The sequence below is a fragment of the Dendropsophus ebraccatus genome, chromosome 2, assembly GCF_027789765.1.
Source record: "Dendropsophus ebraccatus isolate aDenEbr1 chromosome 2, aDenEbr1.pat, whole genome shotgun sequence".
NCBI lineage: Eukaryota > Metazoa > Chordata > Amphibia > Anura > Hylidae > Dendropsophus > Dendropsophus ebraccatus.
The window spans coordinates 114,392,507-114,415,005 of NC_091455.1; the positions used below are offsets into that span (position 1 = coordinate 114,392,507).

Consider the following 22,499-nt stretch of genomic DNA (forward strand, 5'->3'; position numbering starts at 1 on the left):
CTCAATCCTCTACTTTTGTATATACCGAGGTAAAGAATCCATTCAGTAACTCATCTTCCTCTTGGTCCCCAGTGATTAACTCCCTATCACCATTATTTTGGGGCACTACATGCTCTGACCTTGGTTTTTTGCATTTATATATTTAAATTATATTTGGGGATTATATATTTAAATAATGTTAGAGAAGAAATACACTGCAATCCACACAAAGAAATATTTATGGAAACAATGACCTTTGAGATAGCTATACTAGGGGAGGACATGGAATGGAAAAATCAGGTTCAACAGATTAGGATGTACGAATGGCTCGCAGCTAGGGACAGGGGGATGAAAATATCAAAATATGGATATCCGATACACTATTGTAAGAAGTGGTGTTTGTATAGACCCAAGTATGCATTCAGTATGTGATGATTTTTTTTTTTTATGAAAAACTTATGAAAAAATAAACAATTGAAAAAAGATAATGTTTGGCTTTCTTTGGCCACCTGCCTTTCATTGAACACAACGATATGCATGTTTCCATAGCTTTTCTAATGTTTTTTCTTTTTTTTTTGTTTTTTTTTTACAAATAATTATTACTAAAATTGCCCTATTGTGACTCTTACAACAGTTTATTTTTTCCACCTACAGGGCTGCATGGGATGTAATTTTTTGCGCCATAATCTCGAGTTTTTAATAGTACAATACTTATGTCGATCGGACATTTCGATCACCCTTTTTAAAAAAATATATATAATGTAACAAAGGATCAGCAATCCTGGTGGTTTTTCCTCCTATTTTCATTCACACCATTAACCGTGCAGGAACTGAGGCAGGCTCTATGACAAGATTGCTGATTGGACTGCACGGAGGTAAGTAGAACTCCTCTGGCAGTCCTGGAAAGTCCGGGTAAGTGACAGGAGATGTTCAGGTCACTTACATTTAAAGGCTGCAATTGCGCCGTTTAATAGATTTAACGACAGGCTGTAGAGCAATCAGTGCAGCGTGTCATTAAGGGTGAAGACACGCCTGCTGATAGCAGACAGTCCTCATCCACTATGAAGTGAGCTCGCTATACATAGCGTCGTAAAACTTAAAGGCATACGGGTACGACACAGGTCATCTAGTGACAGGCACCTATGCTGTACCCGTACTGCAAGGGTCGTCTAGGGGTTAAAATGTTAAATATTTTAGCACTCCCAATATGTCTTTGTTTCGAACACTTCAAACCAAAAGTAACTATATTGTGGTCATTGTTACCAAGGCTTTCATGGACAGTGACATTCCCAATAATTGTACAATTACTCTGTAACACTGTCAGCCCCAAATAAGCAATGTTTTTCAGAAGACGCAGGATCACATAGCATTGTTAAAAGGTATGTATGCGATGCTTGTGTGATAGGCATCTGGAAATTGGCAGCAGGATATATCCGTGCTGTCAGTTTCTCTTTAATAAACTTCCTAAAAATAATTTTGAATACCTGGCGATATGCAGCTTTTAAAAAGGGGTAACTTATGGGAGTTACTAACATAAAAGCACCGCAAATCCGATTCAAAATTCAGCCTGCCCCTTAAAAAAAGACAAAAAAAAACAAAACACTGATTTGAAAATTTGTAAAATTGCTGCTAAGTGTATACATTTCATAAACTCTAACATTCTTAAAAGAATAAAATAATGTTTAATAAAAGTTAAAAATAAATAATATGGAGCTTGTTGCTATGGCTGAAGTTGCAGATACAGAAAAAATGCAACAGCTCACCGCAATGGCAAGATACAGACCCAATAGAGAGATGAAAATCACTAAAAGCAGCCCCGACTGCTAAAAAAAACTCCATAAAAATAATGAGGCTCTTGGCACACCATTTGCAAATTTGCAATGATGCATTTTTAACCATTCTGCTAGGTGGGGTTTTGGGAAAATGTTCACATATTTTCAAACACCTGATCCTGGTATTAGCTGAAAGTTTTCATAAGACCAATAATAACCATAAGGGCCCATCTTCAATTGTTGTTACCTTGTAAAGCTGCCCAATGTTCTCTATGACTTCACTATCGGCCGAGACTGAATGTTTTCCCAATGGGAAGAGAGGATGAAGATGCTGCCACACTCCGCTAGAAGAGGCATTTCGGCTGTGAGAACAAAGGACTGGATATGTTGAGAACCAACATGCCCGATCCTTCTTTACCCCAAAATCTGCAGCTGAAATATGACAACTCCTCTCTTTCGTCATGTGGTAAATTGTTCGTAATATGGCACAATCTACACAAAGTCATGTTACAGAACTTTTACAGAAATCTGGTTGAGGTGACAAAAACAAATTTGAAGCCAAACATCACTTGTTTATCTCCTTTATGCATAATTTAATGTTTTTTTTGTGTATAAAAATGACACAAATAATTCTGCAATAATAATGCAATGTTTTTTTATTTCGATTAACATCTTAAACACTCATACATTTATGTCAGGACTAAGGTTGCTTCAAGAGTTCTGGTAAAACATATTGGAAACTTTCTAGATTTTCTTTCACCATTACAAGAAAGCCTTGAAGCTACAATCTACATGTGTATGCAGTTATCATTTCTTTATCCTTTAAACTTTATTTTTACTCATCTGCAATGAACAATCAACCTGGTTACCTGGTTAGACTTTGCAACTATTTTATAGCCTATGCCTTGCACAATGTGTTAACATGAAATCATATGTTAGCATTATATGATTATTTAGGCACTCCTGGAGAGGTATTACAAGCAGGGTCCTCTATATACCACTCTTACTTTGACAAAAGTATGCTTTAAGACAAAGCATAAAAGAGTAGAACTGTAAACCATGATGTGGCAAGGGCTGAATCATCCGACATCCATATATCTCTGGTAACCGTCTTTATCAAGGCCTCAAAATCGAACTTGGGGCCTGTAGTGCATTTGCTTTGTAGCATTATTGCTCATTCCTGTTTTTAGCATCCATTTAGACTTCATTTTCTGCACATACTGCATGTCACGCCCATGCTGAAGACCGGCACCTTTCAGAGGAAGAAAATAGTCACAGGATTAATAATGTAGCCCTATGAAAATACTCAAACTACCATATGAAACAAAAGTAAGTCAGCGCTACATTGAACCATCAGTACCACCAATAAGAAAGCATATACTTATAGATGTTAAAGGTTCCTATAGTTACCAATGAAGACATGATCAAATCAAAAGAGGCATAAGGAATGATACTAAGACAAAATCTGTTATGTGTTACTCTTCCAAACCCAGGCAACCACCCAAGCATCCTGTGTGCATACTGCATGTTATTGCTATAATGCATTCAGAGCATGCAGAATGTCTGCATTGTAATACTGCTTCCTGAGACCCCTCCACAATAAAAAGTTCAGCATATGGGTCGTTGCAGACATTTCAAGAAGAGACTTTGGAATCACTATATAATTAAAATGTATTATTCAATTAATCAATGTTAGCAGCCCCATCTTTTGGACTTGCATAATTGCAAGTCTCTGATTCTAGTCAGTTTGCAGCAGCTACCTAAAGGTGTAGCCACAGCCTACATGACATTGTAATAGTACACTGTATTGTATGCACTGTTACTCGCTAAGCCTAAAGGGGTACTCCAGGAAAAAAAAATTTTTTATTGCTATAATGCATTCAGAGCATGCAGAATGTCTGCATTGTAATACTGCTTCCTGAGACCCCTCCACAATAAAAAGTTCAGCATATGGGTCGTTGCAGACATTTCAAGAAGAGACTTTGGAATCACTATATAATTAAAATGTATTATTCAATTAATCAATGTTAGCAGCCCCATCTTTTGGACTTGCATAATTGCAAGTCTCTGATTCTAGTCAGTTTGCAGCAGCTACCTAAAGGTGTAGCCACAGCCTACATGACATTGTAATAGTACACTGTATTGTATGCACTGTTACTCGCTAAGCCTAAAGGGGTACTCCAGGAAAAAAAAAAATCTTCCAAATCCACTGGTGACAGAAATTTGTAATTTACTTCTATTAACCCCTTAGCGACCCATGACGTATCTGATACGTCATGGTGCCGCCGGGACCCCACTCTGAACGGCGCTGATCCCGGCTGACACGTGCAGCCGGGCAGTGCCTCTATTAGCCGGCGCGGGTCCCGTTGCCGCGCCGGCTAATTAAGCCTCTAAGTGCAGCTGTCAAACCTGACAGCTGCACTTAGAGGCTTCAGACCTCACATCCCTGGTGTCTAGTGGGACGGATCTCCCCCCCGCGATGCGATCGCGGGGGGGAGATCCGTTCTTCTGCCCGTGCCGGGCCTCAGCGTCGGAATGACGCTGATCCCGGCTTGCCAATAGATTGCTATGGCCTGCAGCAGGCCATAGCAATCTATGACCGATCTAATCGATCTTTGCTGTGTATATACACAGCATTGATCTCTATGAGAGATCAGTGCTGTCTATATACAAGTCCCCCAGGGGGGCTTCTAGTTACAGTAAAAAAAAAAGTAAAAAAGTGTTTTTATTAATAAAAAATCCCCTCCCCTAATAAAAGTCCAAATCACCCCCCTTTTCCCATTTTATAAATATAAATTAATAAATAAATAAGTAAATAAACATATTTAGTATCGCCGCGCGCGTAATCGCCCGAACTATTAATTAATCACATTCCTGATCTTGCACGGTAAACGGCGTCAGCGCAAAAAAATTCCAAAGTGCAAAATTGCGCATTTTTGGTCGCATCAAATCCAGAAAAAATGTAATAAAAAAACGATCAAAAAGTCGTATATGCGCAATCAAGGTACCGATAGAAAGAACACATCATGGCGCAAAAACTGACACCTCACACAGCCCCATAGACCAAAGGATAAAAGCGCTATAAGCCTGGGAATGGAGCGATTTTAACAATGGTTTGAATTTTTTACAGGCCATCCGATACAATATAAGTTATACATGTTATATATCATAGTAATCGTAACGACTTGAGGAACATGCATAACAAGTCAGTTTTACCATAGGACGGACGGCGTAAATGCAAAACTCCCCGAAATCAAAACAAATTTGTTTTTTTTTCAATTTGACAGCGCAAATGATTTTTTTCCGGTTTCGCAGCATATGTTATGGAAAAATAATGCCTGTCATTGCAAAGTACAATTGGTTTCGCAAAAAATAAGTGCTCATATACGTCTCTAGGTGAAAAAATGCAAGCGCTATGGACTTTTAAACTTAAAATGGAATAAGCAAAAGCGCAAAAACGAAAATAGGCTTTGACCTTAAGGGGTTAAAAAAAAAAAAATCAATTCTTCCAGTACTTATCAGCTGCTGTATGTCCTGCAGGGAGTGGTGTATTCTTTCCAGTCTGGAGAGCAGGAAAGGTTTTTTTCTATGGGGATTTGCTTCTGCTCTGCACAGTTTCTGTCATGGACAGAGGTGGCAGCAGAGAAGACTGTGTCAGACTGGAGGGAATAAACAACTTCCTGCAGGACATACAGCAGCTGATAAGTAGCTGTACTAGAGATTTTTATATAGAAGTAAACTAGAAAAAAAAACTGTCACTTTCTGACCAGGTAAGTTGAAAGAAAAAAATTCACTACAGTACCCATTTAAAGTACATTCAAGCCAGCACATGTTAAGTTATTACTTAGTGGTGATACATAATGTATGATTCGCAGTCTAGTGTACATGAGTAGAGATGACAGATGACATGAGTCCCTGGTCCCATTCCCTAGGACACAACCCCAAATAGTAAAGTGCAAAAGGAAAAGAAAAGCTGCGGGGGTAGTAGTAGTAGTAGTACAGGTGCTTACAAGAACCCCTCTATGTTATGCAATTCCAGAGTCTACTTGGTTTATTAACACTACCACCAAGCGAATCTAGGTTACCTATTTCTAAGAAACTTACCAGTCCCTCCAGTCCATCCCAGGGCTTTGTACTGCTGTAAGACCCTGCCGACAGCTCTTTGGTTTTTGGATACAACCACAGCTCTGGACAAACCAAACTTCTGTTTGTAGTATTTCATTAGTGAGCGATGACCAATCCTGGCACCTGGTAAAAAAAAGCATAGAGGTGTTATGGGCAAAAGTAAACATATACATTTAGAAATGTGAATAAAGGCCTCACATACTAACCAGAACTAAGGCGCATAAAGGGTTAAAGAATAATCCACAGCAAAATGTTCAGATGTATTCTCTACTCCTCATTACCAACCAATGGAACCCTGAATGCAATCTCAAGACACATCCTACCAAGTGTCTCACTGAAGGCTGGTGTGGCATCTGCCCATCCCCTGACTACACCAAAACTATCACATCAATGGTGTGTATGGTAAACACACTGCCTTCTCCTTGTTACCAGTACAGAAAGCCCTGGCGTGCTCTTACACTGACTGCATATATACGGTTAATAATGAAGTGGCAGATTGCTAAAAGGTTCCTGACAGATTAACACACTGTTAGTGAAACAGTAATATTTCAGATGGCAGCGGACTGAACACCGCTAGTAATAACTCAGCTTAGAGAGCCGTCCTGGCTGCACAGCATTTTACATTCAGCTTTTCATATCCTTTAGCAGATCAATATACTTTCAAATTCTAATCTCCAGCAGGGATAATACCAAGCCTCAAAGAGACAGCCAGACATTTAAAGGGCAAGCAAACCTAAAGATTAGGAAGGAGCAGCTTATAGAAAAATCGGACAATATCACTCACACAGATTTATGTAAATATTCTGGAGGATAGCTGATAAAGCAGTCATCAGAAGGGCAGCTACTTTCTGGATTTTCTATAAGAAAATGAATGATGGGCTCAGCTTCTAGTCAAAACTAATAGGGATCAATATTACGGTAACAGGTTCTATACAAGAAAAAACACAGAACAACCTGTTCTGGTTGTAATCTGCAGAGATTTCTCATCGCTCTTCTGGGTATTCGTATTTCCCCACATGAAGGCTTTATTCAACCTGAAATCAATAGCTCTGCTAAAATTAACCCTGCATTATTTCCTCCTGGTAATTTTAAATCAATAGATCCAGCTTTTGAAAAACCTTTTAAAACCTAGTCCGCCCATCGCCTCGCTTGTCTGGACAATAAGCACAGCACATATAAAAGGGACTGCAATGTCCAAAGCCTCAGCTGTATCATCCCACATCCACTAACAGTGCTGAGGGTATTACTTATGCTGCCAGCACTCTTACTAATCATTGTGTATGCCTCCAACAATATGATGCTAATATTCACAATATAACACATTCAACTCTTCTCTCCAGGGCAATTTTGCCGAACAAAAATAATGCATTATGGGCCATTCACACATCCAGGATGTGCAGAAGATTTGATGCAACTAAATGACTAAACACAGGATCAAATCTGCTGCAGATCCTGTCCATGTGAATGGACTCTTATGTGATTCCATTAGACACATATTTTCAAGTTGGAACCAGCCACATTGTAAAAATACCACCCAGCACTTTTCACTCATGGTGCCTTGACACAATTTTGCATTAAGGTGTAATGGTTGGTAAAACTGAATAAAAACTTGTTTGTTACCAAATGTCAGACCTGAGCAGAGCCTGAGACACATGCCACCTTCTAAAGCATGGGTCTCCAAACTGCGGCCCCACAGCTGTTGCAAAACTACAACTCCCATCATGCCTGGACAGCTAAAGCTTTGGATTTGGCTGTCCAGGCATGATGGGAAATGTAGTTTTGCAACAGCTGGAGGGCGCAGTTTGGAGACCCATGTAAATCTAAAGTATAGATTGTGCACAGTTCATACACAATACTATTGTATACATGTGCATATCATCCCAGAAGTAAACAGACCATATATTTCTTTGATATATAAACAGGGCTAAAATTAAAAGGGGTGCCCAGTACACCTGCTGTTCAGCTGCTTAGCACCCACACTACAGTAAGAATGGAGCTGGAAGCAGTCAACTATTGATACCTTATCCTCTCAATTGTTTTACCCTGAAAAATGTTTGTGAACATACCCTCATAATGAGTGGCCATTAAAGGAGAAGTCCTATGCAACTGAGAAAAGAGAAGGCAGGGGGTGCAGGAAAATAATAAACATAGTAAACTCACCCGTTTCCCCAAGTAAAGTGCCCTTATTTTCACATACAGTATTTCTGAAAAGGTTACACAGGGAAGGGGGCCAAGTTGTAGAACTTTGTAATGTGTGTTAATTAGGAAATAAATGTGTGCCACTGCACTACCCCTTTAAAAGAATGCCCCCTGCCTTTTTATCTTCTGAATTCCCCATCTCCAGCTGAATATAGGATGTAGAAATATGGTGTGTGGAGGCTCAATGGGTTCCTCCTGATATATGCAGCTTTATGCAGGAATCAATGGACATCGAATGCATCGTCACAAGAACTTACAGGGGCAGGTTATATCATGTCAAGAAATAATTCCTCCATAAGGAACCAGAAAAAACAATAAGTTATAAATTATTCCCACAATTTGAAAATCTGATTTTTTTAATCTCATAGGACCAATCACTTGACTACGTGAATTGCCCTTCAGCCCATTTGACAAAATTGATCTGAAAGAAATGTGTTTCTTTTGAAAAAGCTGACTAAGTCTTGTTGCAATGTGTATCTGAAATTTAATGCATGAGAAAGCTGATGTTACTTTTGTCAGGAAACACATGCTTGTGTACAGAGGATCAAACATGATGGTGATAAATAGCTATCATTTTCGGTTTACATTACATACACAGTTTCCAACTAATTTAAATCTATATTGATTTGTGTAAACGGTCCATTGATTACACTGAGTCTTTTATTGAGATGACTTGAATAAAATTTATATGTTTACAAAGCAGACTCATTCACACGATCTATACCAGGATCCACACCACGATGACCAGAGGAGGATCGTGGCACGGATCCCCCAAAGCGCACCCGGCCAGCAGCTGAGATGACAGGAGCGCAGAAGGCAACTACTTACCTACTCCCCCCCCCCCCCCATGTTGAATGGCTCACATGGTCAGTGGCACAAGAGGAGTAGGTGAGTAATGGTCTTCTGCGCCTCTGTCTCCTCTGCTGCCGGGCAGCTTGGGGGAGGGGGGGGGGATTTGTGCTGCGATCCGCACGAGGACATGTCCTATTTTTTCGCAGTGGGGGTTGCAACACGGATCATGTGAATGGCTGCATTCACTTGAATGGTTTCTAAAGTTGTCAGTAGTCGTGGATCTGTGACCACAGACAATTGTACTGGACGTGTGAATGCAGCTTAATATCCAAATAACTACTCTGAAAATGTACATAGAAGAGATAGTTTATAGTTAAAGGGGTTAGAAAAACATTGGTGGGATAGCTTAAAGACCAAAACAATGTAGTGTAGTTAGGGTACACCTACCACAGTAACAGGAAACCTTCGCTAATATACATATAAATGTAAAGAAAGAAGGAATAGCTTAAAACCTAACTTTTATTATCGTGCATTTAAAATATATACATCTAAACAAACAAACAACTATCTCCAAGTGTACTGCCACAATATATCAGACACAGCAATTGAGAATCAGGTGAATACTGTCCCGTCAACAAACTTCACCAATAATCTCTATCCATCTAATGCTGTATTATTGCGTGCAGTAATATCACATGAAATCAGAAAATCAGGTCTGTTATGAATATTGCCTTAGGTACCCATTAGGCCACAAACGCCACACTGTCATTGGGCGTATCTGTACTGGCACATCACTAACATACCAACTCTAACAAAGGAGGGCATGGACGTCACACACATGTGCCAATGGTTGTGGCTCTATTGCCTGGCTATGTGCTACGTACAAGTACCAACAGTATGTACCAATACCTAGACCTACGCGTTTCAATCACCAATAACGGCAAAATCATCAGGGGCTGGATAGGCGAATACTACATGATATATTAGTACACATGACAAATTAAAATAATGCGCAGTACAGTAATATACGCCACAAAATAGGATGATGTGCAGCACGGACCACTACTAGCCGTATACTCGCTAAACCCGAATACACAATGGTCAGGGATTACGGTCCTATGCTGGCAGTGGCTGACACAGGACCTATATCCGCTCGGTACTGTAGGTATGTTTGTGAGTTAGGCTCAGCAAAGTGCCTACATAGACTGTCCGCTGCTAGGAGATATCATCCCTTCATCCTGCAGTGGCAGAATGCTTAGAGGGCAGTATGAATACTTCAGGATCATGCTGTCAGCTTACATGCACATACATAGAGGGGACTAGATGTATGCTAATTCCATACAGAAAACAAGAACTTTTACAGCCCTGTCACAAGCCGAGAAGTCAACAAAGCTGTAGGACGCATGTGAACACTTCTGCAATTACCTACCAGATGGCAGGACCAATTCCATTGTTTCCTCATCAAATTCTAAAGCTTTCTCGGGTGGCAGCTCTTGGTCGGCCATTTCTGTATCTTCATCTTCTTTGTGGTCAGGATAACTGGACCTGTTTATAAGCACATGATAGCAAAAAGTTAGACAACAGATCCTTCCAGAAAAACTAAAGCTGTTCATAGTAAATAGTACAGTTCACAGTCAAGATGATAAGTGTATTTCATAAACAGGTGAATAAGAGAAAACAACAAATGAGTATCAATAGTAATTCCAAAAACTTTGTTGAAACTATTCAGTAGGCCAAGCCTACAAAACATCTATGGATGTGCAAGTAAAACTTCAAAAGAAAAGCTTTAAAAAGTAGAATTTGTTAGACTAAAAGGGGTACTCTGGAGCCTTTTTTTTTTTTTTAAATGTTGCTTTAATAAAGTTATATAAAAGAATAATACATAGATTTCCACTTCCACTGACTGGCAATAAGGCCCCTCTGCTGCCACCAATGTTTCTGTTGCGTAGCACTATACAGAGCAGGATCCTGTCCCCCCCATGTACTGATTATTATATATTATTACATGATTGCTGTGTTCGGCAGCCTCTGCAGAGAGGGCGGTAACTTCTATAACTGCTTCTAACAGTGAGCAGTGATGGCAATTACCGCTCACTGAGCAGATATATATATATATATATATATATATATATATATTTTTTTTTTTTTTTTCTTTTTGCTTAGTCTCCAGAATATAGACATAACTATACCCTATTGAAGGGGTTTTAGGGGCAATCATACTGATTGGCCTGGTATCCCCCATGATCAGCTGTTCGGGCCGGAAGCAGTTGTCCCTGTTCATTGTAGAGTGGCTAAAACATGGTTACTGCAAGCTCAGCTATTGGAAGGAGCTGCAGTTACATGCTGCCACCACTACACTGTGAATGGAGCCAACTGCTTCCAGCCTTGTTCACAGTGTAGTTCTAGAGCTCAACAGCTGATTGTCAGGGGTGCTAATCAACTAGTATGTTTTGCCTGGAAAGTCCCTTTAAGGCAAATAGACATTAAAGAAAGGGGGCCAGTTTAGGACTACTTCTCGGAGCCCATATGGTAAGCCATTTTGGCACCAGGAGCATGCATGCAATACATGGAAAGTCCATCAGCCAGGACTGCCTTCCTCCACCCCACCCTCACACACCCGAGTTTTGATGTCATCACAGGAGGGAAAATGCCTTCCTTCGGGGGTCCCACTCTGCTCTGTGTTGTACAGCTACAGCACACAAATGGTGGGGTGGTATGATGTGAACTACAGAGCTGAGCTCACCTCATAACTTGCCACTAATGAGCGACATAAGCGATTACACTGAAGTCAGTCATTAAAGCGACTCTGTACCCACAATCTGTCCCCCCCCAAACCACTTGTACCTTCGGATAGCTGCTTTTAATCCAAGATCTGTCCTGGGGTCCATTCGGCAGGTGACGCAGTTATTGTCCTAAAAAACAACTTTAAAACTTGCCAACTTTTAAACGTGCCAAACGGGAGTATCTGTTCCCTAACTTTGCACAACCTCTCTGTCCCTCCTCCCCACCCTCTTCATCATTCGGAATGCTCCCGGCAGATTGCCTGCTATTCGTTAGCTGTGTCAGCCCGGCACATGGGCTGGATCGTTAAGCACCTGTGCAATGTTCAGACAGGAAGAAATGTTCCAGTGGCATTCCTAATGATGAAGAGGGTCGGGAGGTGCAAAGTTAGGCCACAGATACTCCCGTTGGGCACGGGCTGCAAGTTTAAAAGTTGTTTTCAGACCGTCCAGTCATGACAGCACCACCTGGAGATTGAATGCCATTAGTCCTAATAGGAACAGGAAGCACGAGAGGTTAAAAAGGGCCCCTCCCCATCTCACCCTCAGTGTTTTCCTGTTCCTATCAGGACATAGCACGTGAGGTCCTACCTCCTCCTGGTCCTGGGGCTGACAGCGGGATCAGGGTCTGAAGTGGCGGTCAGGCAGGCGGGGGGCATCTGGCCGGGTCCCCAGGTCTCCTCCACAGTCTGCACTGGGTCGCGCGGAATCTGTGCCTCCCGGTCCCATCTTCTCCTCGCTGCCGCGCTCTCGGAGTCTAAGCAGCGGGGAGGGAGTGCTGCGACTCCATTGCCGGGCCGCGGGACCACGAGTGTGTCTTCCCCTGGCCTCTTCCGGTCCCGGGGTGAGCGTGGCGTCTGACGTAACGCGCAGGGCGCGATGCATGCTGGGACCGGAAGCTCCGCCCCCAAGATGGCGCCGACCACCGGGAAATCGCTGGGTCAGCGTGGGGTCTCCGGAGGGCGTGCTTGCGCCACAGGGCGCCAATTACAAGCTGGTCTGAGGTCTGAAAATCATATATAAGGTAAGACTTATAGTCATTCGGTCTCTTTGCCTCTAGCACTATGGACGCCCTCCGCTCTGAATCTGTGGAGCAGGCCGCCTCTGCCAGCAATGTGAGTAGCTAACCCTTAGGGGGTCCACTTGCTTACTTTGTGTACCTATCAGTAATGGCTTCCTTCTCTCCTTAGGGAGACAAGGAGCCACATACACGGAGATGTGTTATCTGCAAAGACAAATTGTCTGAAGGATATGTTAAACCTCTCTGTCCAGGATGTACATCCAATATTGTGAGACAGGAGTCCCCTTCCCTAGTTGAGGAACTCCGAAAAATGATTAATCAAGAGGTGAAAGCTACAGTTTCTGCTGCCCTGACCAAAGACAGGTCTGAGTCGCCTGAGCCACCTCCTAAGAAACATAGACGTATTATTTCTGATTCTGACTCCGATGAACAGCCTCTGTCTTCGGGTGACAAATCCGGTGAGGAACAAACCGTAGTTGTCCCTGAGACATTGGAAGAACCTAAAAGATACTATTTCTCGGCTGAGGATACAGATATCTTATTAAACGCAATCAGAAATACTATGGATATCAAAGAAATCCAGGAATCTCTAAATAAACAGGACGAGATGTTTGCGGGTCTTAAGCCTAGGAAAAAGCGTGTGTTCCCCATTCATAGTAACATCAAAGATATGATTCTAGATGAGTGGCGTGACCCTGAAAGAAGATTGCAAATACCTAAGGAATTTAGGTCGAGATTCCCCTTTGATGAGACAGATGTCAACCTCTGGTCGGAGTCACCAAAGATTGATATCCAAGTAGCTAAAGTGGTAAAGAAAACCTCCCTCCCCTTTGAAGATGCCTCGCAGCTTAAAGACCCCATAGATAGGAAAATGGACGGTTTGCTGCGTAAGTCATGGGATTCTGCCGCTGCTGCGCTAAATCCTAATATAGCCGCTACCAGTGCTGCCCGATCTCTGTTTGTATGGTTGGAGGAACTGGAAAATCATCTCCGTAATAAGTCCTCTAGAGAAGATTTGCTTAAGTCTGTACCTATGCTGAAACTGGCCACAGCATTTCTGGTGGACGTTTCAGCAGAATCTGTCCGCTTCGCAGCAAAAAATGTAGCCCTCACCAACTCTGTTAGGAGGGCACTCTGGCTAAAAAGCTGGGAAGGTGATAACCTCTCTAAAACTAAATTGTGTGCCATTCCCTTCGAAGGATCTCTAGTGTTCGGATCAGTTCTCGATTCCATCCTGGAGAAAGCGGCGGACAGGAAAAAGGATTTTCCTAAAGAGAAGACACCTAAAGGTAAACAGAATTTTCGTCCCTATAGGCAGAATACCACCCCCTCTTATAGAGGAAAAGGGAAATCTGGGAGATGGAGCTACCCCAAGGGCGGCAAAGGGAGAGAGTTCATGCTCAATCCCAAACCCGCAGACAAAAAACAATGACTCGATCCCGGTAGGAGGGAGGCTCTCCCATTTCGTTCACCTGTGGGAGAATATAACATCAAATCCTTTCATATTGTCAACAATAGAGAAAGGTTACAAGATAGAGTTTTCAGACCTCCCTCCTCCGAGATTCTGCACAACCAATCTCGACTCAGACCTATTGAACACCCGTCTGTGGCTAGGCGTATTAGAACTTCTCTCGTTGGAAGCTGTTGTTCCAGTTCCCCCCTCCCAACAGGGTCAAGGCCATTACTCCCGGTTATTTCTAGTCCAGAAATCAAATGGAGCTTTCAGGACAATCATAAACCTCAAGCCTCTAAACCGAGTAATAGCCTACAAGAGATTCAAAATGGAAACTCTAAAAACAGCAATTCCATTAATATCCAAGGGAGCTTGGCTAGCCACAATAGACTTGAAAGACGCTTACTTTCATGTCCCCATCTACGAGAACCATCAAAAATACCTAAGATTCGCTCTGATACACAACAATACCACTCATCACTTCCAATTCAATGCACTCCCATTCGGAATAGCCTCTGCCCCCCGGATATTCACGAAGGTGATGGTGGAAGTGATAGCCTATCTCAGGGTAAAAGGCGTAATGATAATTCCTTATTTAGACGACCTACTTATTGTTGCTCAATCCAAAGAACAACTGAATGCACACATTGTTTTGACCATTTCCTCTCTCCAAGATTTAGGCTGGATTGTGAACGTTCAAAAATCGGATCTGACCCCAGCCCACAGGAAAAAATTTCTGGGCATGATACTAGATACGGAAAGACAGGTGACCTTTCTTCCCCAGGACAAGGTACAAACTCTTCTGGACAAATTCAGGAAGTTTGCCAGGAAGACAACAACAACGGTCCGGGAGGCAATGTCCATTCTCGGCTCCATGACATCATGCATGTCGGCAGTACCGTGGTGCCAGAGTCACTCACGCATTCTGCAAACCCAAATCCTGAAAACCTGGGACCGTCTTCAGTCGCACCTAGATGCAAAGATGCCAGTGTCAACACAGATAAAGCGGTCGATGAAATGGTGGTTAGACGAAAAAAATCTAATAAAAGGACTTCGCTGGTCCCCTCTTCAGACGGTAACCCTGACGACAGACGCCAGCCAATGGGGGTGGGGAGCACATGTTCAAGACCTATACCTTCAGGGGCAGTGGTCGGAAAAGACAAGCCGGTGCTCATCAAACCTAAGAGAACTGAAGGCAGTATACAAAGCACTAAAAGGTGCAGAACATCTCCTACACGGAAAGGATGTCAAAATATACTCAGACAATGCGACTACAGTGGCGTTCATAAATCACCAAGGAGGGACACGTCACTCGCTCCTACAAAAAATGGCAGCAGAAATCTTCAGCTGGGCGGAAGTACACCTTCAATCATTGTCAGCAGTCCACCTAAAAGGGACAAACAACACAAAAGCGGACTTTTTGAGTCGAGAAAAGATATTACCAGGAGAATGGAGCCTAAATCAACAAGAGTTCCTGAACCTGACAGAAAGATGGGGAACTCCGGAGGTGGACCTATTCGCCACAAAGAAAAACAGAAAAGTGGAAAGGTTTTACTCCCTAAACCCAAAGGACAATCCGGAGGCGGTGGACGCGCTAATCCAGCCATGGAATTTCCATCTAGCCTACGCGTTTCCTCCATTTCCCCTGTTAGGAAGAGCACTACAGAAAATCCTAGTTGCTCATACTCAGGTAATCTTCATAGCTCCGGTATGGCCAAAAAGAAGTTGGTTTTGTCTCCTAAAAAAGCTGACAATAGAAGGTCCCCTCCTACTACCTCAAAGGGAAGATCTTCTCGTCCAGGGCCCGCTAAATCACCAAGGGATTCAACAACTCCACTTAGCGGCCTGGCTACTGAGAAGTCCCTCCTAGCTCGCAGGGGCCTTTCGCCAAGAGTGATCGACACTATGTTAAGTAGCAAAAAGGATGTTACATCCTCCATTTACTTGAAATATTGGAGAAAATTCTGCACATGGTGTGGCGACATTCCCCCTGATCCCTGCAAACCGAACATGCCGCAAATACTGGACTTCCTACAACAAGGCCTGGATAAAGGACTTTCGCTTAGTACACTTAAGGTCCAGGTGTCTGCGTTGGGTTGCTTCTTCGATTCACCAATCGCGGAGCACAGGTGGGTTAAAAGATTTTTCAAAGCAGTTTCGAGGTTAAAACCGAAAATCTCGAACCTTACTCCACCCTGGGACTTAAACCTAGTCCTACAGGCACTAACCCAAAAACCTTTTGAACCTATCCAGGAACTATCTACAAGATTTTTGACACTAAAGACCATTTTCTTAGTTGCCATAACATCGGCAAAAAGAGTCGGCGAGATCCAGGCACTCTCCACGGAAGAACCGTACCTTACGGTTCTAGACGATAGAATTGTCCTCAAGCTGAACCCGTCTTTCCTTCCTAAGGTGGTTTCAAATTTCCACAGGTCACAAGATATCATCTTGCCGTCCTTTTGTGATCCTCCTAAAAACGACCAGGAAATTTGTTTCCATACCTTAGATGTTCGCAGGGCAGTTCTCACTTATCTTCAAAATACCAAAACCTGGAGAATAGATGCTAATCTGTTTCTCCAATTTCAAGGCCCCAACAGGGGCAAGAAAGCTTCAAAGGCATCTATATCAAGATGGATGAAATCAGCAATCGCAGAAGCCTATAAAGCTTCAAATAGAGAAGTACCAAAAGCCTTAAAAGCTCATTCTACTCGAGCTATGTCTGTCTCCTGGGCAGAGAAATCTGCAGCTTCGCTTGAACAGATTTGCAGAGCGGCTACATGGTCATCCCCTCATACCTTCTATCGACACTACAAGCTAAACGTGGCCACGTCCCAAGATCTAGCGTTCGGACGAAAAGTGCTGCAGGCTGTGGTCCCCCCCTAATTGATGATCTGGTATGTCTCCAGGTGGTGCTGTCATGACTGGACGGTCTGAAAAGCGAGAATTATTACTCACCGATAATTCGTTTTTCATGAGTCCATCATGACAGCACCCGTTTATTACCCGCCCTTGTTATACGATATGATACTTGTGTTAAGATATGCTATGTTGATAGTAATTGATAAACACTGAGGGTGAGATGGGGAGGGGCCCTTTTTAACCTCTCGTGCTTCCTGTTCCTATTAGGACTAATGGCATTCAATCTCCAGGTGGTGCTGTCATGATGGACTCATGAAAAACGAATTATCGGTGAGTAATAATTCTCGCTTTTTTAGGACAATAACTGCATCACCTGCCAAACGGACCCCAGGACAGATCTTGGATTAAAAGCAGCTATCCAAAGGTACAAGTGGTTTGGGGGGGGCAGATTGTGGGTACGGAGTCACTTGAACCACTAAAAAGTTGCAATCAATAGCGATCACAGCATTTAAATGCCTCAATACCCAGTCATCTTAGAGTCCAGCGTCCAATCGGAACCTCCAAAACTTCCAAAAACCCAACTTCTCCATTTTATAAATAAAACATATAAAAATAAACATATTAGAAACCGTAGCATGCGCAACTGTCCGACACCCCATACAGCCGTGTACGTGAAAAATAAAAGGGCTATAAGAGTCACAATAGGGCTATTGTCATCACACCTATTTGCAAAAAAAAGGTTTTACTATTAAAGAAAATAGTAAAACACTAGAAAAGCTATATAAACTACATATCGTTGTATTTAGACTGACCTACAGACTAAAGATATCACGTCAGTTTCACCGTAAAGTGCATTACGTAAACACGGAACCCACATTTCACCCCATGAATGAAATTTTGGGGGTTCTGTCATACATGTTATTGTAGCTTAAAAGGCACCATTACAAAGTACATTTATTTCTGAAAAGAACAAGCCCTCATCTGGCCCTGTAGATGGAAAACAAAAGTGTTTTTACAAAGCGAGGAGGAAAGAACGAAAACACAAAATTGAAAATTGTTGTGGTCCTTAAGGTAATTGTGGGCTCTGTCCTTAAGGGGTTGAATGAAAAGAAATAGTAAACAAAACAAATTCCAAACACCAAAATGGCCAATTTTTGGTTACAACAAACTAAAAACTACATATTGTGGTGCAAAAAAAAGAACCCTAATACTGGACCATAGGCCAAAACAAAAAAAATTTATAGGGGTCAGAATAGAGCAATTTTAAAGTAGTAAAATAAAGCAAAAGTTACATGAAATGGGTATTGGAATTGTACTGACCCACAAAATCAAGCTAACAATTTGTTTCTCTTATTCTCTTATTGAGACAACAGTACCAATTGTCGTCCCCCCCCCCCAGTACCAATCTTACAGTACATTTTGTGGTAAAACAAAAAGGTCCTGCTACAAAGTACACTTAGTCCAGTAAAAAGGGCCTCATATGGCTGTGCAGAGTTATGGCTTCTAAAAGGCGAGGGGGAAAATATGAACATGCTAAAGCTAAGACTGCTGCGTGATTAAGGGAAAATCAGGTTTTATGTAAAGAAGCAAAATTACGGAATTTATTCTTAAATATACCTGAAATCATAGAAGTCTGCAAACTCCAGAGCAGCATCTCCATCAGTGAAGAGTCTGCAGTGGCTCTTGTCATTCATGTGAGCTTGCACTGATTCTGTGGTGTAAAAGGATTTTCCCCTTTCATTACACCACAGACATATCTTCCCAAAACCAACCTTTTCACCTACAAAGGTAGAAAACAAACTGGTAAATATAAGGGCATCAACAAATACTGACATCTGCTACTAACTTAGAGCTACAAAGTACAAATACATCTATTAATAAAGTTGTTAAATGATGGCACCTTTTCGGCAAGTCCACCTACCTAAGTAACGAATGAGACCCTCAAGATCCTGGAGGTATTCAATGTCTGGAATAAAGAAACTATGGACTTTGGTCATGTGGGCGACATTCTTCACTAAAGAGCGAGAATGATGTAGGCAAAACAGGCAGTCTGTGATGGGAATGGATCCAATGGGAGATGCTGTGCTCTCAACTGCTGGTGCACAGCCAGCTTCATCAGCCCCAGTCCCATCCTCCATCTCTTCATCGCTCTCTACTTCATCCTCCTCTGAATCCATGTCTTCCCAATCTGCAAAGAAGAAAATGCATATACTTCAGTTAAAATGATAAGTCATCTACTTTAAGGGTGACATAGTCAGTAAGACCTATGCTTTACTACATGTTACCACTAACTGATTTGACTGGTGAGATCAACAGGAATGCACATTTTCAAGGACGTCAGCCTAGAGAGAAAACCATTGTATAACTGGTCAATAGATAAAGGTCCTGAAGAACAACCCTCCAATACTCAGCATACGGCAGAATTCCGCCAGTTTTACTCTGTGTGAACGGAGCTGTATGCTGAGTAGTGAACGGTTGTTCTTCAGGACCTTTATCTATTGACCAGTTACATACAATAGTAGTCTATGGGAGGCTCCGTTCTTCAGCGCGGAGAGAGGAGGCATGCGAGCCTCCCATAGACTACCAGTATGACACAGAGGCTGGTGGAATTCTGTGGTGGAAAATTCCGCCAGTTTTACTCTGTGTGAACGGAGCCGACCACACACCACAGACAATTTCCCAACACCAACTTCTCACCAACAGAAATTAAGCTGGTAAATAAAAAGGTGTCAAGAAACAGTTGAAACATCATAAAGTTGTGTGAAAGTAAAAACCAAGACACATGCCCAGTGTATTACCTTGCTCCTCTTCCACAGAGCCTTCAGCGTCCTCCTGAGCTGCCAGTCTCTTGGCTTGCTGTTCATACCACTGCATTCTGGGTGGCTTGTCAGGCCTTATCCTAGCCTGCTCGTCCTGTCTGCTAGGAACAGCTGTGTCCCCGTCTTGACTAATGCTGGCTTTCTTTTTTGGAGATGAGGACGGTTGGGCCTTCACAGCCTGCTGGATGGCTGCATTTGTGGCATCTTTGTCTACGTTCTCTGCCCTCAGCCCTTTCTCCAGATTCTTCTCATTCATCATTTCAACCTTCTTTGCGATTGCTTCAGCTGCCTTCTTCTCTAGGTCCAGGTGCTTTTTGGACTTCAGGTGGTTCTCATAGGCATTGTATGTGGAGAACCTCTTGCTGCAGGCAGTACAGTAGGTGGCGGTTTCTTTGCTCTGCTCCTCCACGACGGCTCTTTGGGCCAGCACACGTTCTTGGAAATTCTCTGCTGTTACCGGGGGCATGTCGGCCACCTTCCTCTTTAGGTTGTATCTGTGCCAGTCAGTCTTATAATGAGCTCTCTGAATATCAGGGTCAGCAAAAGCTACACGGCATGTGATGCAAGTGTAAGAAGCCATTTTACCTAAGCTTGGTATCCTTGACAACTGGAAAACAAATCACAACATTGTTAGAAAATGTACCCATGTATTGCCACAGCGGAAATGCAAGACAATATGGAAGGTTTCTCCACCCATTTCAGCTCTCTGTAAAGTTGGCCCTGCTGTTGATTTTGGATGGATTGGCCAACAAATCCACACACTTCATTTGGCATATAGTAAATGTAAAGGTAAATTTATTTAACCTGGTGGGTCAGTCATTCATGAAGAGTAACACTTAACCCCTTTAAGTGAAATTGTCACCCCCCCTTTCCATATAAGGGGTTCTCAGCACCACTTTTAAAGGGGTTATCCAGCGGGGGAAAAAAAAATTCTTTCAAATCAGCTGCTGTCAGAAAGTTATATAGATTTGTAATTTACTTCTATTTAAAAATATGAAGTCTTCCCATACTTATTAGGTGCTGTATGTCCTGCAGGAAATGTTGTTTGCACCTAGCTTATATTTTGGACATTTGATATCTTATTGAATAAAAGATTACTTGGTGCTCTCTCTGGTTATTGGACAGTGCCATCTGGGTGCCCTATTTCCCTGCCTACTTTGGCGCCCCATCTATGACATCATCTATGCCCCCTCCATTACATGATCATTTTTAAGTCACAAGCATGCAAATAACTTCTTTTTAAAGTACAGTATATGAATAAAGTTACTTTTTATACGTTATAGTAAGTCACTGGGAAAACAGGGGTATTGAGGTTTTAAAACCCCTATAGTAACTAAGTAATTGGAACAAGACGCCCACAACTCAACAGGGCCCCCACCCACAGAAGAACAATACTGGTGTCTTGGTGGTATTTATGTGAATGGCTCATGCGTGCCATGGGAGCAGAAGGAGGACCCGAGGTAAGCCGCTGTTAATCCTGGTGGCTACATTCTCTTCTGAGACAGCTTCTTTAAAGAGGAAGTCCCACAAACTGTAAAACCAGCAGGCAGGCTGGGGGAAATGAGAAAAAACAAACACATAAACTCACCTGTCCCGTTGCGTCGCTCTGGGGTCCTGTTTATCGCTGCCACCTGTCATCTCCTGCAGGAAAGCGGGTACATCACGTACCTGGTTCCTGCAGCAGCAATGTCATCGCCTGGCTCAGCCTCACTCAGCTGGGGTCGTGACGTTGCAGCTAGCAGAGATAATGTGAACAGGACCCAGGAGTGGCGGTACAGGGGATGGGGCTCTGAAGGGCCTTTCTGCCTGTCAATCATTGCTGGAGAGAGCGGTGACAGGACAGAGGGGTGACTAGTCACTGCCCAGATAACTAGTTTCCCAGGACTGGATGCAGCTTTTCCAGCCACCCGGATGGGAGCAGCACATAGAAGGCAGCGGACGGCTGACCAGCTAACAAAGTGGGGAGATACTAAAAAGAATGGCTTCCCTATTAATGTAAAGTGTCTCATCCCTACTTGTACACTGTTTACACCTTTCCAGCTGAGTGACAGGTGGCCGCATGTCAATCACCAGCTATCCTGAGGACAGCTCAGAGTTGTGGAACAGTTCGGTGCTGGCTTCCCTGCCTGCTGTGTACTAGCTGGCGCTATATACCAGTGTACAACATGGAATAGTGTCACCCAGCAGATATTAGATGGATCAGACCTAGCACGGGCGGGATCTCTGTAAGGCTCTGCTATATGAGCTGTATGTACTGTAGTATCAGCAGGACGAGTACTCACGGCCACCGCTCTGTCACGTTTCTGCTCTTCTCTTCCGACTTCCGGCAACGCTCCAACGACGTCAGGGTAGACGTCACCGCCGATCACGTGACATTCTCCTTCGCCATGTTTACTACGGGCAGGTTGTAGCTTTTGTGAAACTAGTTGTCCGGTCCCATCCTGCCACCTGCTGATCGCTTCAGAGAATGCAGCTTGACAGCAGTGTTTGGGCTGCCACTGGCGCCCTTATTATGCCTGACTAGCTGCAGTGTCATACTTGGGACAAGAGCTCAGTACCAGTATCTTTAGCCATAAATCGATCTTGTGGTAGAAGTTCTGTATAAGCAGCATATTTGTGCTGGTGCCTCTGATGCCCTGTATGGATCACATTGTTCTTCACAGACAGCCACCTACCAGCAGTAAGGCTAGGTTCACA

General features: G+C 42.8%; 1 protein-coding gene across 1 annotated transcript; it reads right to left on the bottom strand.

The window, feature by feature from the left end:
• Positions 1 to 2,389: 2,389 nt before the first annotated feature.
• ZNF622 (zinc finger protein 622) lies at positions 2,390 to 22,342 on the bottom strand. Its single transcript, XM_069958142.1, has 7 exons — positions 22,085 to 22,342; positions 19,782 to 20,409; positions 18,905 to 19,171; positions 18,601 to 18,763; positions 10,297 to 10,412; positions 5,856 to 5,999; positions 2,390 to 3,003 (listed from the first exon to the last, which is right to left on the bottom strand). The coding sequence occupies exons 2-7, from the start codon at positions 20,380 to 20,382 to the stop codon at positions 2,876 to 2,878; spliced, it is 1,419 nt and encodes a 472-aa protein (XP_069814243.1). The 5' UTR covers positions 20,383 to 20,409; positions 22,085 to 22,342; the 3' UTR covers positions 2,390 to 2,875.
• Positions 22,343 to 22,499: the final 157 nt, after the last annotated feature.

Bases quoted from the DNA above. Each gene is read 5' to 3' on its own strand.
- ZNF622 (XM_069958142.1), bottom strand. From the start codon at position 20,382: ATGGCTTCTTACACTTGCATCACATGCCGTGTAGCTTTTGCTGACCCT. The intron at 6,000-10,296 runs GTAGGTAATTGC...TTTTTTTACCAG, and splicing joins GGAATTGGTCCTGCCATCTG to GTGCCAGGATTGGTCATCGC. The intron at 3,004-5,855 runs GTAAGTTTCTTA...TTCCTCTGAAAG, and splicing joins GGGATGGACTGGAGGGACTG to GTGCCGGTCTTCAGCATGGG.